The 17,298-nt window shown below is 41.3% G+C and overlaps 2 protein-coding genes across 2 annotated transcripts in view; both read left to right on the top strand.

Moving 5' to 3' along the window:
* The first annotated feature begins 1,354 nt into the window (after positions 1 to 1,354).
* LOC308292249 (large ribosomal subunit protein uL24m-like) lies at positions 1,355 to 5,076 on the top strand. Its single transcript, XM_080734559.1, has 6 exons — positions 1,355 to 1,379; positions 1,610 to 1,796; positions 2,367 to 2,462; positions 3,207 to 3,310; positions 3,772 to 3,902; positions 4,683 to 5,076. Exons 2-6 carry the CDS (start codon positions 1,614 to 1,616, stop codon positions 4,817 to 4,819), a joined length of 651 nt encoding a protein of 216 aa, XP_080590685.1. The 5' UTR covers positions 1,355 to 1,379; positions 1,610 to 1,613; the 3' UTR covers positions 4,820 to 5,076.
* Positions 5,077 to 14,794: 9,718 nt separating this feature from the next.
* LOC308292950 (brevican core protein-like) overlaps positions 14,795 to 17,298 on the top strand; it is a gene marked incomplete at both ends in the record, with an annotated part of 45,719 nt that continues 43,215 nt past the window's right edge. Inside the window, one exon of the mRNA XM_080735375.1 lies at positions 14,795 to 14,828. Within this exon, the coding sequence (XP_080591501.1) occupies positions 14,795 to 14,828 (34 nt within the window). The remainder of the gene's footprint in view (positions 14,829 to 17,298) is intronic.

Raw genomic sequence — 17,298 nt, 5'->3', positions numbered from 1 at the left:
ACTGTGAATGCAAAATAACCCCCTCCCTTGAGGAACAAGAAGCTTGTAGCTGAAAAGCAGTGAGGATCTGTGGCAGAAAAACGTGAGCTTCAAATCAAATTAATTTGTCATCTCTTATCAACTTCCCATCTGCCTGAAGTGAAAGTTGAGACTACTGGAGTATAAAAATCAAGGAGAAAATGTAAGTAGGCCTAAACAAAAGTACAAATTACAACGTACCTTTTTAATATCAATGCATTGCTGTAGGCTATTAACATTTAGACATTTCCCCCCTAAATTCAAATATTTTCCAATAGTGAACATAGCAGTTCTACAAGCTCACAACGCAATGTTTGTAGATTTGCTATTTTAGCTACACTAGAGGTTTGGGCCACTACGCAGCCCGCACACACATAAATTCAAGTTGTTATTATTATTATTATGTAGCACCACTGATCCGACTGATATTATGCCCATACATGGAGATCTCTGTATCTATCAGTCCTTGTCCATTTTATGGCCAATTTGGCCATACTAAGGGAGATCCCTGATGTCATCAGTATATTCCCAAATATGGACATGCTGATATACCCACATATGGAGATCTCAATCTGTCAGTCCATGTCCCTTTATGCCCATATATGGAAATCCCTGTATACTGGAGATCCCAGCATACAGTATGTCTTCAGTATATGCCCATATATGGGCAATTGGGCATGCCCCATTTTGTGCCCATATATGAAGCTGACTGATTTGTTTGATGCCATGATGATACATTGAGTTTAGACTTCACACTCCATATCTGGGTGTAGCTCATAGAGTGAAAGGGTGTATCTTTGGGAACTCCTTATATGCCAATGTCAGAGGTCTGTCCCCGACTCCCCCCTGCTTTTAGCTGAATTTTTAAATTCCTGTGCTGCTATTGAAGTACGCACTGTTCCTAAAATGTTTTAAATGTTCTTCAATGTTTTATGTTTTTATTTTTTATCTGCTTTATTGTAATCATGTGTATTTTCTTCTGTTAAAGCAGCTTCATTTTCTGCTCTGTAAAGCGCGTTGAGCTGCATTTCATGTCATGAAAGGTGCTATACAAATAAAGTGTTGTTATTATTATTATTATTATTAAGCCAGGTATTAAATAAATAGTTAATTCATAGTGTATTTTATTCCCACCTAGAAATATGGTGGAGTAAAAAAAAGGGTACAATTTTGTCCATGAAGGTTCCACTCTACTGCTCTGTTCTTAACCTTGCATCACCAGGCTTTCCTCTGTTCTGGGGAGGTACGTCGTACGTCTTCCAAAACTCTAGGTGGCGATGTAGCGACATCATGCTGACGTAGTGACGTTGATGCACTGACGCATGTGCGTGACGCTTCCGTGACATTGACATCAAGAGGGAGTAAGAAAGAGAGTTATTTCACATGGTTATTTAACTTAAATCTCACGAAGTTGGGTAATTGTTGCATTTGTTGGTTAATTACTCAGCTAGCTTGTGTATAGCTGGTCATTCAACTGATCTGCAGCGGGGAAAGCGACACATTGGGGCTGTGTTCAGACAGCAGTCTTGCCAGGCTAAGCTACTACCCTGTTAACCTCATATTAATGTTATTGTGGATTCTACCCCTCCAGGAGAATGAGGCTGACGGCGTTCTTATCGATGGCAGCCAAGGCTGCCTGCCCCAAAGACTACCGCTTTGGCACCAGTAGACCCTGGACTGTAGCTGCAAAGAGACGCAATCCTCCAGGGACGAGGAGAAAGAAGGTGTTTGTGGAGCCCATAGCGTCTGTAGACTGGACTGTTCTCAGAGGAGACACGGTAAGCAAGGAGGGAATGTCATTAATAAACATCCTTTTTACTGCCTGGCATGAATTCAGCCGCTTGGCAGTCGTAGGTTGATCCAAGTTCCAGTGCTGCATCTGCAGTCATTTCAGATTTTAGCTAACTTTAATGATTACTCTCTTCATAATAATTATCACTTATACAATGTCTCAATAACTAGAGCCACGCAATCTATACAAGTTGTTGGTGTCTTACATAAAACCAGCTGTGGGTGTGATATCACCTTGAATAGTTCAGTTTGAGTACTGCATAAACACTGTAAAATGACTGTAAAAAATGTTAGTTACACATGGATGTCATTTAAGATAACCTATCAACTTTAATCGTCACACTTATAATAATATAATATAAGGTTAATAATACTTAAAAATCTCTCAAAATATAGAGTCACAAGTTATTGTATGGTGTCACGTGTGTCACTGTCACACAGCAGGATCTTTCTAGTGGATAGATACAGTAATAGATTATGGAAATGCACATCTCTGAATCTCTCACATGATGACGCTTAATGATGATAATAATGAATATTGTGTCCCTTTTTCCCAGGTTGAGATTCTAGCAGGGAAAGACAAAGGAAAACAGGGAAAGGTGACCCAAGTCTTCCGGCACAGAAACTGGGTTATCCTGGAAGGACTGAATACGGTAAGAAAACACAGCAACACAACCCCCAAATATCACTACCCAGTCTAAGTAACCTGCACTGTATACAACTTAAGTAACATAAACCTGAATACAGTAAAGACAATGTGTTGTTGTTGTTTTTTTCTTTTGTTTTTTTCCCCTTTCTTTTAGATTGTACATTTAAGATCACCTGCTTACATTTTCCCAATGTCATCTTTCTTATCGTGTTATTTAAGGTTTCAGTTTCATCTACTTGTGTCTGGTATTTAATACATCACAATGCACTTATGAATCATCTTGACAAGCTGCAGCGCAATGCTGGAATTTGGAATCTGGAATTTGCAGTTCTCCTGAGTCCTGGCATTAGCAGTGCATTAAAAGCGTTGCATGTCAGTAGGAAACAAATTGGAATAAACATTGTAAAATGCATTGAATGCATATCATTTTGAGTACGAACTTACAAAGTGCATGGCGCATCAATATAAGTGCCATCATAGCTAAATAACGGCTTGATTCACGGATGACAACCTTTAGTTTTGCACCATTCTCTAAGTCACTGCAGTGACTGTTGCTATGACAGAACCACTGCAGCATGTATTTACTGTTGAGCTCCACCAGAGGGCGCCAGATAGCATGGCAGGGAGGCTCACCAGTCATTCTGGCACATATCTGTAAACTTGGACTTTGATGAACTGTTAAGACCTCCATAGTATAATTTTGAGGATATAATCAGTGAAAACTGAACTCTATTATTTTCTGCCTCAGCATTACAGATTTGTCGGCAAATCCGGTGATTACCGTGGGACCTATATTGCCAGTGAGGCCCCATTTCTACTACGTGACGTTGCCATCATCGACCCCACAGACAGGTACAGTTTTTCCAATGCTAAGCAAAAGAAGCTTTGAGGCTTTGTTCCTCAAGTACAGTGTAGACCAGTGGTTCTCAACCAGTGCTCTGAGGACCACCAGTGGTCCTTGAGGGGGTTCCAGGTGGTCCCGGTGGACCCTTATTGATCCTTAACTCTTGAGAGTGTAAAAAACAATGGTGTTGTTTTCTTAGAAAGTTGAAGTTGGCCTTTATTATTTTGCACTGAGGTTTTAGGTTGTAAAAAATAAAATTAATTTTAAATAAAGGCAATACATTAAGAGCCCATGGCCAATTTCAGTTAATACAAATGCAAGTGCTTTCAATGGCACAGTCCTTTTTAAACCTGTTCATGTTGAAAGTTAAATAAACATAAATAACTTAAATAGCTCTTATTATAATAAAATGTCTTTACACAGGCTGAATTATTTTCTTTTCTTTGACACACTGATCTTATTTCTCCAGGAAGCCCACTGAATTGGAGTGGAGGTTTACAGAAGAGGGGGAAAAGGTCCGGGTATCTCTAAGGACAGGGAGGATCGTTCCCAAACCTGTCGTTGAGCGCAGGGATGGCATTATCACTCAACAATGGAAGGGTAAGCTGATCGCGTAGTCATTACATGGAAACATGCGTTTTTCAAAAACCTATGAAGGATTTAGAAGACATTTGTTGAATGGGGTCAAAATATTCAAAGACTTGCAAACATTTTCTGGATGTTTCAAAAATAGCAATTTTTTAATAGCTAAAGCATAAAATAATGTTTAAAGCGGTTCAAGTCTAAAGGGGGTTCCACACTAGCCGCGGTCACCGCCTCCTAGCAATTCATTTTCAATGGGAGGCGGGCGGCTTTTTCAGCCGCGCAGCGGAGTTTTGGGGCGGCGAGGAGAGCGGGCGCGGCCCCGTGAAATCCCCCGCGAGCGTGCTCGTTTGTGCATGCGTACGCGGGCGGTGAGAGATGGATTGTGTTCATCTTGTGAAATACCGCGCGGCGTTTACTCACTGAACGAGTGTGTTTGTGTTTCACCGCGGTGCGGCCACCGCTGATCCTAGCGGCAGCCCCGACGGCAACCGCCTGTAGTGTGTAGGGCACCTAACACGACACTCGACACAGATGCGTTACAGGAACCGTTTTAATGGGTTAAAAACAAACATAATCAAGGGCCGGAACTGCTCTAATAATAAGCATAATGTTTGGTATATCCAGAATCGGCCCCAGGGAATCTGAAACAGTGGTCAGCTAGTATAGATACAACCTTTCAACAAAGTCGTGTTGAATACCTTTCTCTTGTCTAGGAGTTCAACAGGTCAAGTAACAGACATACCGTTTCCTTTTTCAAATGTGATTAAACTTAACATTATGATTGTGCCACCACAGATGGTCCTAAAGATACCAATCCAGAGGACGCTCTAGAGAAGACATACGATCCATCATTGAAAACCCTAGAGGAGGAGGTGATGGAGAAACTGAACATCCAGGAGCCCAGGAGGCATCGGCGAACATACTGGTATTGAGAAGAGACCCTCAGAGACAATTATTATATAAAATCCCAAGTGTCCCATTCTTTCACCATCCTATTATCAACTCTGAAAGGAATGCAATCTCTCTAAAATGCTGCTGTAACATCCGAGGGAGAAATCTCTGGTATTGTAATATACAGTATGTGAGACGGAGACTCAAACATGCCAACAGTGTTTAAAATGGGATCACCACTCCCACCCCCATTTATTATTATATATGTTTTCCATTATAAATAAACATCAGAAGTTTAGTATTTGGTTTTTGTGCTGTCCTTAAGATACTTTTGTGTATCAAATTCTTTGTCCAGATAATTCAAGAAAACCTCAGATTGAGATTTTGTTTTTGACCTTGGTCTATAAAAGTTGTCAAATGTGTTGTAACTTACTGATCTTTTAGAACTTTGAACTAATATTTCAGAGTGTATAAAGGAAGTTCCATTAGTTATCCTACCATTCAAACACGTGAATAGCATCCCTTGAGCAATGAGGACTTCATTTAAGGCATTGAGTCAGCACTTTCAGCAGCTAACTGAAGCTTTTAAAAGCAGCCCTCAACTGAGATGGCGAGCTTATGACTGGGGCCAACATGTTGGTAAAGCTCTAAATTTGGTAGACAGTAGACACGCTGACGTTTAGGTTTTAGAGAACATGGTCAATTGTGTGCCAGAAACAAAACTTTGTGTACCGTCTGGTCTTGTGAAACAGATGGGATATATGGGCCAGAACGTACATTATTCCTTGTATTGCCAAAGGATCGCTGCCAGTTTGATGATTTATGATCTTAAAATAGATTGATTAGTCTACAGTAGCCCAGGCATAATGCCCTCACCCACTGTAGATGTCAAAGAGGAGTCTCTCTATCCAATTCGTCTGGGGGAAGGTCTGCGTACCAAGTAATGGAGATGATCCAGAAGGAAATGCTTTGGTGCAAGGCAACTCGGACTGGGTATAGTTTCAGTAGTTCTCACAGTATCCTTATTTGACTTAATGTACTGTGGAAATGCAGAAACCAACGTGTCCTCTCTATGAATGTGTGGCCTCTATTGTATGAAATGACATCAAACAAAACAAGCTATGTATTCTCTACAAGAAGAATCAATTGAACTAATAGACTTTAATAACATCTGGTCATGTAAATGTAACCTTTGTTCACAAAGGGAAGGATTGCTGAACTGGAATGCTTTATTTCAGCATTGCCCTGGATACTCACACAGTGGTGGCTTTTATGGTCAATGAGTGGGAGAGGATGGAGTCATTAATTCAATCCCCCAAAACTGAGATTTTACCTGAATGCATATGTACTGACCTGGATACATGGTCTAATATATATTTACTACTATTTTTCAGGCAACCTAGATAATATGCATATTTGCTTATGTGGCCACCTCCACCATACCACATAAGTATTTTCCACCAAGTCATCAGTTCTTTGCCACTCCCTAACTGTTTATTTTATAAAGTATCTCTTTTTATGTTAGCCATTAACTTCCATTTTGGTTAGATTACTATGTGTGTGTTCCTTATTCAGTGCCAGCATCAGTCACTTAAAATACTGTAGCTAATTTGTCTTAGCATTCATCCTCCCCAAGATGCCATGCCATACTTTTCTGTAAGGCTGCTAAGCTCTCACCCCAATTTTATGTTAGTGAGATAGAAGAGACGGAGAGCTATCTGAGTTATACTTGGTTGCATGCTGTGTGTCACACAACGAAAATAGCAGATCTACAATACAAGGTGTCACAGTGTGACATGTTTGAGCTTGTAGATCTGCTATTCTCGGTGTGCGACACCCATGCACAACTAAGTATAAATCACCCGTAATGCATATTAAGTCTGTAACCAGGTTTTTTGCTCAATGGTTCACCACTGCTATTGATTTACCCAGTCTAATGTTACCTCTTTCTAAGTCTCCGGCTGCCGCTAGCTTTCAAGCCAGATGGTGACACAAAAGAAATGGTGTGTCACAGCTATTAAAATTGCGTCATGATTTCATTCTGGCCATACATATCCTAATTTTTGGTCAGTGTAATAATATCATGCTGAGAGTATGGTAAACCAATGGCTTGGCTGAGCTGGCTGCGTCTTACTGGAAGAGAGAGTGCAGAGCTACTTTCCCAGACTGGTAGCTCTTTCCCAGTTTTCCTCTGCCACACATCCCATGAGGAGAAAAAAGGAGCCAGTCAGTGGAAACTGGGTTTGTGAGGTTTCTTTTAAAGGGAGGAAAAGTGATTCAATCGCTGGTTGTCTTTCCCACCGTTGCGTGTATTGTGGATTCCAGGATGGGATTACGTTTGTGAGGTGGAAAGTTTGGTTGAGGAGTCACACCTGGTTGCTAGGGGATTTATCTCAAGATATATTGTGGCGTCTTGCTTTTACTTACTGATTTATTTGTCTCTCTTCTCCACCAACACAGTAAAGATTTAAATGAGTCTCAGCTTAACTTTGAGACGGGTAGACCTAAGTGACCTTTGAGAATAACCCGATCTTGTAATTATTGTTTCATGGCAAATCGTGGGGGATGCTGGCAACCCAGTTAAGTGATACCACAGAAGGTGATTCAAGCAGAGTAGATGAGACCGCACATAAACACAGCATGCACTGGTCTCTAGTTTAGTTGATGAGTTCATGATGCCCATTCTTGGTAGCTAATTAATCCCACCTGTAGATGCAGGATGGCGATCCCCTGTAATCGCAGAATATAAATATTGGATCAGTTTTTCTTGATTGATAACGAAACAATTATATTTCAATTACAAAACAATTGTATTTCACCTTGAAACACTCCTGGAACCATTTTAACTTCTACTCTGGCTTTTGTGTGCACCCCAGAAGAATAACACAAATGAATTTCAAATACCTACAGTACATATTGAATCAAGCAACACTGTATGAGGTGTGCACACAAAATCCTGAGTTGACAATAACATATCCCCAGTTGTGTTTGAGTGAAATACCCTTTTAACTTAAGTATTAATCTCTCCCATCATGGCTCAATAAGGTGCTTGATAAATACCATTATAGTCAAGTCGCTTGTGTAATTTAGTTACATTTTTCATTTGTTTTGCATGAAAAACATTCCTTGGGCTAAAAACAGCCCCCACGAAACTCTGAAAAGTGATGACTAATCATCCGTTTTTAGCCCAAGGAATGTTTTTCATGCAAAACAAATGCTTGCATTGGATTCAGAATCATTAAAAAACCCTAGTTTCGCCCCTCACATGCTACTTATAGCATGGGGGGGTCTTTTTTTCCTTTATAGTATAGTGTATAATAAGTGAATGAGACAAACTTTCAGCAGCTGCCAAAAATTCCCCTACGGATTTTGCAAATGGAATCATGGATTTTCTGATTTGTTATACTCTGAAGTTTCCAAAAATATATAGTTTTCAAAATCCCCCGAAAATGTGAACAAACCTTTCATGTTTGGACATATTAAACTGAACTATTACTTTCTCATTGACATAAAACGAAGATCTATTGCTCCCTTGAATTTCTGCCAGGAAAACATTTAGACATCAAACGTTTAGAACGTCCACTCTCTACTCTCAAGTAACTTGTAGACTGAAGCTCAGTTGCAGTATAATGATGGTGTGTAATTATAGTTTTAAGTTTGCAGGAACTGTAGCCATAGACTGCAGCCAAGGGTGTATTTGTGCTAAATATGATCTGTGATGGAAAAAACAACATTGTTTTATCATTTTATGTTATGTTGTTTAACAGTTCCATAAATTGATGATTGTAGGTTAATACTCACCTACTACCATGTTGCACATTAGAGGAATGGCATGGAAACCTTTCACTCTCGCAGTCAGCCCTGTTTCCACTGAGAGGCATTTATGGTAAGCCTACATCATCAGGCTTACCATAAATTCATCATCACTATCCTTATTGTCAAACTGTAGAAAGGTTTAAGAGGTATCTGCAACTAGTCACAAGTTAGTGGTAGAAGGAGAGAAAAAGGTAGTAGCAAGCTAGTCCCAAATCTCCAATCAGATTACCTCTCCCACTTTCATTAACCTTCATCCACTTTCATTCACTCCTCTCTGCCTTCTGTCTCTCATTATCCACTGCTAATTCCTCTTTCTAGTGTGCTAAGATTCAGTCCTCTGCCAAGAACCTGGGGGTGTTCCTGAGCTGTCCTTAAGGCACACATTTCAGTGATCCTTTACACAGTGTACAACATTCAGAGGATCAGACCCTTCCTCTCCCTGCTCCTTACCCAAGCCTCAGACATCTCCATTCCTGCTGTGCATCATCACTCAAACTCCTACATCTGAATCAAAATGCTGTGGCACACATAGTCTCCAACCCCCCTACATTTTCACATGTCTCCCACCTTCTTTGTTCATTTCGCGGGCTTCCGGTTGCTGTCCAATTCAAAACACTGGTGATGACCTACAAGGCAATCAATCAAGGGCATGGCATCCCGTCCCGCTACCTTCAGGATATGTTCCACCCCTATCCCTCTTCCCACAGCCAACACAGGAGGGCTGTGCCTCCCTTCCCTACAACACCCTGGCCAAACTATTCTCCCTCCTGGCTCCCAAGCTGTGGGATAACCTCTTCCCTCAGTCAGGACCGCAGACTCACTCCCAATCGTCCACCGCAGTCTGGAAACTCACCTCTTTTGACTCTACCTCATCCTTCAGCACTCCTCATTCCTTTTGAGCGGTGCTAACCACTCCTACGTCTGGCTTTGTGTGTATGTCTGTATATGAGTGTCCGCATATGAGCACGAGACTGACGTCGCACGAGACTAACGTCATAGAAAGTACGCAGAGACCGACATCACCACAGCTGATGTCACGGACAGAATGGCCCATATAAGGAGATATGCACATGTGTCGTGTTTGATACCATGCGGAGTGAGCACTGCTGCAATTTGTCCACAAAGGCTAATAATGTCATTTGTTGACTAGAGTTTATGCTATTTACTCTTGCATGCACTTTGTACGTCACTCTGGACAAGAGCATCTGCTAAATAATGAAATTGTTAATCGTCTACCGAATACATCAACAAAGTTGCAGTATATTCCCCATAGCAACAAAGAGGCAGAACGGAGAAAGATGGTAGGCAGACTGTCTTTGATATGCTTTGCCATTACACTGCATCATCATCTCCATCATCCATATGTCTAGGTGAGCTGTAGTTGTCTGCCCAGACAGTAGGCCAGTGTCTTGATGTTAAATTCCTCAGGTGTCCACCACCTCACAAGTTCTGCCAAGGCGGCAGACGATCACTACAAAGTGCCATTCACTCTCCCTATAGCGGACGCGAGTACAGTTCAAAGTGGGGGGCGCCAGGGGGTCCAATTGGAAAGGAAAGATGGTCACCAGGCCGGGTTGCCTACACAGGGCCTGCAAAATAGGGGCATAGCCAGAGGCTGCTATTTGAGGGTCCTTGGCATGGAAACGTTTGGGAATCCAACATTAAGCGGAGGTAACAGCCCCTTGGCAGCAGAAGTATCCATTGAACTTTATATTTGTATAGTGTCTGTTATTACTACCAAATGTTACCAGAATTATTTCTGATCAAATGTAGACATAATATTCCAAATATACGTATATCAAGCTGTCTAATCATGTGCTAAAGGCATTTTTTTTTTTTTTTTTTTTTTTTGTAAATTAATGCTACCATGACAATCCAGTGCAGACTATAAACAAATTCTTAGCCAAGATGTAAGCTTTCAGTTCAGATAGGGCACAACAATTTAATTCTGGGATCTACAGAAGATATCACTAACAGTAGACCAATGTTACTCCACTTGTCTGGCAATATTGACAACAAAATGTAAAACTTTATTAGTACCTTTTCCCTATTATTCTATTTAGTGTGTGGTACTTATGCCTCATAAACCCGACTCTGCGAACGAGGTAGGAGTCAGTTTACTAGGCTATGTGGTACTAGGCTAATCTGTGATGCTCATGATCCAAATTTAACATACAATATGATGACTACCCGTACATTGCAGTGTACCACTTACGGAAAGGTGACTTTCATCCTCCTTGTGTTATCCTTATTTGGCCCTGGAAAGGAGAAACATTCACTTGTGTTGTAGAAAGAGCAAAGAGTTTATCCAGCACAAAACCAGCAGTGCTGTTCACAATGTTCCACTGAGAATCAATTACTCTTGTGATTGTGACAGCCCCCGCAATCCCAGTTTTCATCACAATTTAACTGTGAGTTGAAATTGTCTGCCCATGACAGTGTTAATTTGTAGTTACCAGTACATTCTCTCTCCATTGTGGTGTAGGTGGTACAATATACAGTAGGTTACTTTGTGATGCTCACAGATTTTGTGGTATAGCCTAAATTATTTTTGCTACATCTTTAGTATGTAGGAAATGTAGGATTTTTTTTGGACATAATACATAGTACATAATAACAGTACTTTAGGCATTAAACTGGCACTTCTATGCGCATGTAGCCTACTTATGACTGAACAAATATGGGGTTCGAGCCTAGGCCTACAGGTAGCTGTTCAGTGTTCATGATGCTACTCAATCATAGCTGTTGCAGCAGGTTGTCCACAGGTCCACTGCACGATGCAAAGAAAACAATGCAAAGTTTTTGTGAAAGGTTTTTAATAAATAACACATTTTCCTGTGAACATGTTGCAGGACATGAATGCTATCTCTCACACATATGGGTTGGTTTCTTACATAGGGTTTGTTATTTTGAAAGATGCTGCAAAGTAATCTGGAGCAGTATATTCAGACCTGGCCGTAGATTAATAAATCGTTTAAAAACTATAACAACTTTAGGCCTAATTGTGCCTTTGTCCAGTGTCCTTGCTGTTGACTGGTGGTGGTGCTGCTGCTGCAGTAGTAGCCATATACCAGATAGCATCTCAGCCTCAATTGTGCTGCGCTGCACTGAGTCAAATGGCAGAACCAGTCTCAAGGCTGGCTCATTCAGGAACGCGTCAGTGCCTTTCTCATTTTTTCCTGCAGCAAAACACTATATTGGCCACCTCATGAATTCAGCGTTCGCTTAATAGCCTATGACATCAGTTACTCGAGATGTCATCCCTCCCCGTCCCCTTTGATAGGCATACACCCTCTCCATCCATGATTGAGTGAAAAAGTGGGCAGTTCGGGGTTTCATACTTGGGCTTCACTTTTACCCCGAACTCCCTCTTTTCTCTGCATCCTTTGGAGTCGGCCGGGCGCAAGTGCCATACCTGCGCAGAGCGGAGCTCCATAGTGTCGCCTACCTCTCTCAGCCTGGATAGCCGCTGGTGAGCGTCGCAGTGGCCGCTGCTGCCTACGCACTGCACCAAGTTCTCTGGAGCCGAACAGACTGCTCACCGTCCGAACAGTAACTTTTATCATCAAGTATTAGATTGATCGCTCATCCGCCGAAATGTTGTTAACAAGAATCCGGTAGGTCATTATAAGTTACGCTTTTAGATTGATGCAGTGTATAATAGGCTACGTTGATGTGGTTCTATTATATGAAGCGCCTTTTAATATTTTTTTGTTTCATTTATTAGGCTACACATCCTTTGTAAGAGCCCATAGGCCTATAGCCTTGCCCTTTAGCCATTTATAGCCTATATATTTTGTAAATGAATAACCTACTTTGCAGGCTGATGTAGGTTATGACGTTTCTAAGTGACGTTGTTCTTTTCCCTTGAAATCTACTTTTTGAGGCAATAATTGAATTTCCGTCATATTATAATAATCAGCTGATAGGCCTATAAGCTAGAGAATGAAACTTTACTCCCTTATGCCATGGTTTATTTTAGGTTGAATTCTCTTTAAATAACTTATAGCCTAGGTTTATATAGGCCTACAGTAGCTTATATAAAATACAACTAATCAAAAATCTGTGTCAGCTTGTGTGAGTTCCTGTGTCAATCAATGGTGTAGTGTATAATCCCAGAATTTGGTCATATGCCAGAGCATTATGTTAAGTAGCCTACTATGGTTCAAACAGGACCAGAACTCTTCCACTCATGATCCAAATTTAACATAGGACTACTCATACACTGCCCAGTGTACCACTTTAAGGGAAAGTCGACTTTCATTCTCCTTGCCTTATCCTTATTTGCCCCTGGCAAGTACATTTAGAGGAACATTCACTGTATGTCAGTTGTACTAGCAGAGATGAGTTTAATTTACATTAGGCCTATACCAACACACAACCACCAGTGCTGTTCACATCATTTCACTGAGAATCAGAAAACCCTGACAGCCCTGAACATTATTATTATTGATTATTAGTGATCAATAATGATCAACAGTTGATCCTATTATAATGATTGAAAGACATCTCCTATCTACCAAAACTATATATGCATGTATAGATCAATATTGGATGGTGACCAACCCATGCACTGCATTTAGGAAATTATAGATTTCTTAAAAAGAAAAAAGGAAGTCACTTATGCTATAGGAGAACACTTATACTAATCTGGAATGTTTTAGTTAAAGGTAATGTGATATTTCTTGCTTAAAACAAAGGTCTTTGTTAAAAAGTTAAAGCTGATATTCTGATGGTAATCATTGTTAGGAGTGCATTTTCAGGTGGGTTGCCAATTTCAACCAATCGGGAGAGAGGATCCATTCATTCATCAGCTTAAATTTTATTTTAGAATTCCAGTTACAATTTTGTCTCCTTACTTCTTTGTGTCATCAATTTCACTTTCACTTTCTCACTATTTTATAATCTGTATGAGTTCTCTCTCCTGATTGGATAAACTTTGTGTATCCTGTAACCAATTTAAATGCTCAGCTTGGGAGACGGAAGTTCTAATCATGCGTATCCGGTATGAGAAGCGATAAAGTGGATATGAAGCCTCCTCCCCACTTCTGTTTCGTTTTTACAGTCACGTACATTTATTCTTTTTTTTTTCTATAATTTTTATCCCACAATTTTGTAACCCATTTTTTCACCCAGTGCCAATTGCCTATGTAATCCTGGGCTCTGCTCTCCCTCTGCCGCGCCTGGGGAGACAACGGACTGACCTCATGCTTCCTTCTATGCATGAGGAGTCCAAGTTGCTTCTTTTCACCTGACAGTGGAGATTTCCCTGGTTTGGACGTAGCACGTGGAAGGAACACGTTATTCCAACCAGTTTCTTTCCCCTCCATCAGGCGCCCCGGCTGGCCAGAGGGAGGCATTATTGAGACCAGGATTACGTGCATGTTTTTGTGAGGGTATCAACCCTAGGAGACACGGGGAGAACATGCAAACTCCACACAGAAATGCCCTATCGCCAACCCCACCTAGGGTGTGGGCGCTGATGACGCGGAGGGAGGAACACGCCGCCAGTGCCCACAGCGTCCCCCGGCGGAAATCGATCCCAGGACCTTCTAGCTGTGAGGCGAAGCGCTAACCACTGCGCCACCGTGCCCCCTACGCACATTTATTCTAATATAAAAACAAATCAGCTAAGCAATATTTTGTATTTATCACTTATTTTAGCAAAGACAATTATCACTTTACTGCACCCTATATCCAGGACTTTATTTTAATGAATAACACGTTATTTACTTTGTCTTTTACCAATAAGACACCCTAAGAGCTGGCCTACTGGTCCAGGCGCATACCACATAGGCATTGATGCCTGACAGCGCCGCCAGTTCGATTCCCGATCCGGACGACCTTTGCCGCATGTCGCTCCCCGTCTCTCCCCCCATTTCGTGTCAGTCTACTGTCCTATCCAATAAAAGTCCAAAAAAAATCTTTAAAAAAAGACGCCATAAGGGAGAGAACACGCTGAGACCACATGAGACTATTTTCTTCCTATCGCCAAAATAAAAGTCGGAGTTTCTGAGGCTAACATGAGACTGACACAATATGTCCATATATGGGCATTCCCAGATATGGGCTTAATATTTATGAGATCAGGGATCTCCATGGGCATAAAAGGGACACACCACATGAGACTAACACAATATGTCCATACATGGGCATTCCCAGATATGGGCTGACACATCCACTGCCATGGCCCCGTTATTATGACCAGGGACGCCGCGTCAACTGGTTACCACGGTAACCGATGCGGCGGCCGCTAGTGAGTGAAAAAATCTATTTCCCATAATGCCTCGCGGAAAACTACATCCGGGGACTTCGGGCGCCCATTGCGTTGGATACATCCTGGTATCTTTTAAGCGGTGAAAGCCGCTTCCAAGGAGTGGCTTTGTCTGTCCCGTACATGTTTTTTGAGGATTCCCATAGATTCTCAAGGAGTGGCTTTGTCTGTCCCGTACATGTCCTGTGCATGCAGAATTGACGATTGGTCAAGCTTCACATGACAATTTGGCCCTCCAGACAAAATCATTCATTCATTCAGAATTCATAAAAATATAGAACTAAAGCACATAGAAAGTATAGATCTAGAACACATAATGTATAGATCTAGAACACAGATTTCATAGCTCTAGAACACATAGAATAAAAATTCACCGCTTCACTTCGAACCGAGGTTTGACTTTTTTCTTCTCCGCGTAAAAGAAAAGATTCTGTGAACGGGAGCCGCCTCGCGCACAAACCGGCGCCACCGAAATCTGGTAAATACAATAGGAAAAAGCCTTGTGGCAGTGTTAATATTGATGACATCAGGGATCTCCATATATGGGCATAAAAGGGACAAGGACGGCCATAAATATGGAGTGTGACATGGGCTTAATATTGATGACATCAGGGATCACCATATATGGGCATAAAAGGGACAAGGATGGCCATATATGGAGCGTGACATGATGCGTGACTGACTGACTGACTGACTGAGGTTTTGATACGCTCCCTACGGTGTTGTTCCCTACGGTCGCAACAATATAACTCACTTCTGCAGTGGTTGGAAGGGGTGGTCTTCCTGCTCTCCCAATGAGAAATGTAGACACCGATTCTGGGTAGGATACCTTATTGGTTGACAAGTGGTGCTGTCTGAAGGTCATACCTCAAAATCTCCCCAGAAGGATTCCCTTAAGAACTGTTGAAAATTGGTCTCAGATGTGGGAGACCTGGGTTAGTTAACCCTAACCCAATATCACCCCCCCAAAAAAAACTCTTATTATTATTTATTTATTTATTTATTGTGGGTGTGATATTGTTTGTATATTGCATATCACTATTTTGATTATTCTCTTCATTCTTGGGATGCATGCTTAAAATGTGTAAATAATAATGAAAATAACTAAGTTAGTTGTTATATAGATGAAAACTGGGATGGATTAAAGCAGTGGTTCTCAAAGAGAGGTCCAGGTACCCCCAGGGTCCTTGAGGGAGTTCCAAGGGGTCACCAGCAAAATTATACTAAGTTTCTATTACTTAACTGGAAGACTAATTCAGACCTCAACTGTGATCTGGGAGGTTCAAATGGGGGTCTGCAACTTAATATGTATTATGTATCAGTTTGGAGATCTTTCACATGAAAATGTTTGAACCACTGGACTAGAGAAAAGGAACACCAAGTGTTAAGCCTGAGTTATGCAGTTTATGCAGGTGTCGCACACAGAAAATAGCAGATCTACAAGCTCATGAGTCATGACGCGTCACAGCGAAAATAGCCGATCCATAGGCTTGTAGATTGGCTATTCTCTGTGCGCAACTAAAGGCAGTAGATTAGATAAGAAAAGAACAGTTACCTCAGGGCAGACCGTGGAAGATGGGATTCGATGACCAACCTGATTCCAGCTGAGCTGAGTACATGAACTAAGAAAATGGTGTCAAGTGAAAGCTTGACCTGGCTCAGCTGGGATCAGGAGTTATTTGCTAGGTCAATGAGAAGATAATTGCCTTGTCTGGACTGACCTTGAATTATAGTACTGCAGTGGCCCCAAGGGTTTTAGCATGCAGCTACTGTATATGCAGGTCTAGGGTGTATTTTTCCTAAAATGCAACACATTCACAACTGACCAAAAAAGAACCAAAGACATTTTTCTTTTGTAATTGTATTTTTAATTTATTGAGAGATTAGTTGGGACATGGATACAGAAACAGCATCCTAGACCTGGTGAAAATGACCAGGGACATTTTCAAGAGACAGCATCTTCTGGTCTCACCATTCAGCATGTTCATCCCATTTATTTTCTACACAATGCATTGAAAGCTGCTTTTATACTCCCTGCAGATCTGGAGATGCACTCACTTGACTTGTCTTTATCCTTAGTTTGATTAAAAAGAGAAGAAATGCCACAGGAACTGTGAGCTGTGACCATGAGGGCAAAGACCTCCATGGAAAAAAAAGAAAGTGGTTCAAAGAAGGCACAAAATAACTGGCGGTATCTGGCATTTGGTCCGCTGTCATCAGTCTGACTACATTAGGATGAGCTCAAACTGGTGTTTAAACATACTCTCAAAACACTTATAACATTTGAGACAGGACAGCGCCTTAATGTGACCACTCCTTTTCTAGAAAAGCCGGCTCGAAATGATCCTTAGTGGTTTTTCAACTTCCTTCTCCGTCCATGAAAAAAAAAATAGAGACAGAGAGAGAAAGTGAGCAAGTGTGCCAGTGCCC

This window comes from Nannobrachium achirus (assembly GCF_963921795.1).
Source record: "Nannobrachium achirus genome assembly, chromosome: 10".
In the NCBI taxonomy this organism is placed as follows: domain Eukaryota; kingdom Metazoa; phylum Chordata; class Actinopteri; order Myctophiformes; family Myctophidae; genus Nannobrachium; species Nannobrachium achirus.
The sequence above is the reverse complement of the archived record's forward strand: the minus strand, read 5'-3'. Positions and strand labels throughout refer to the sequence as shown.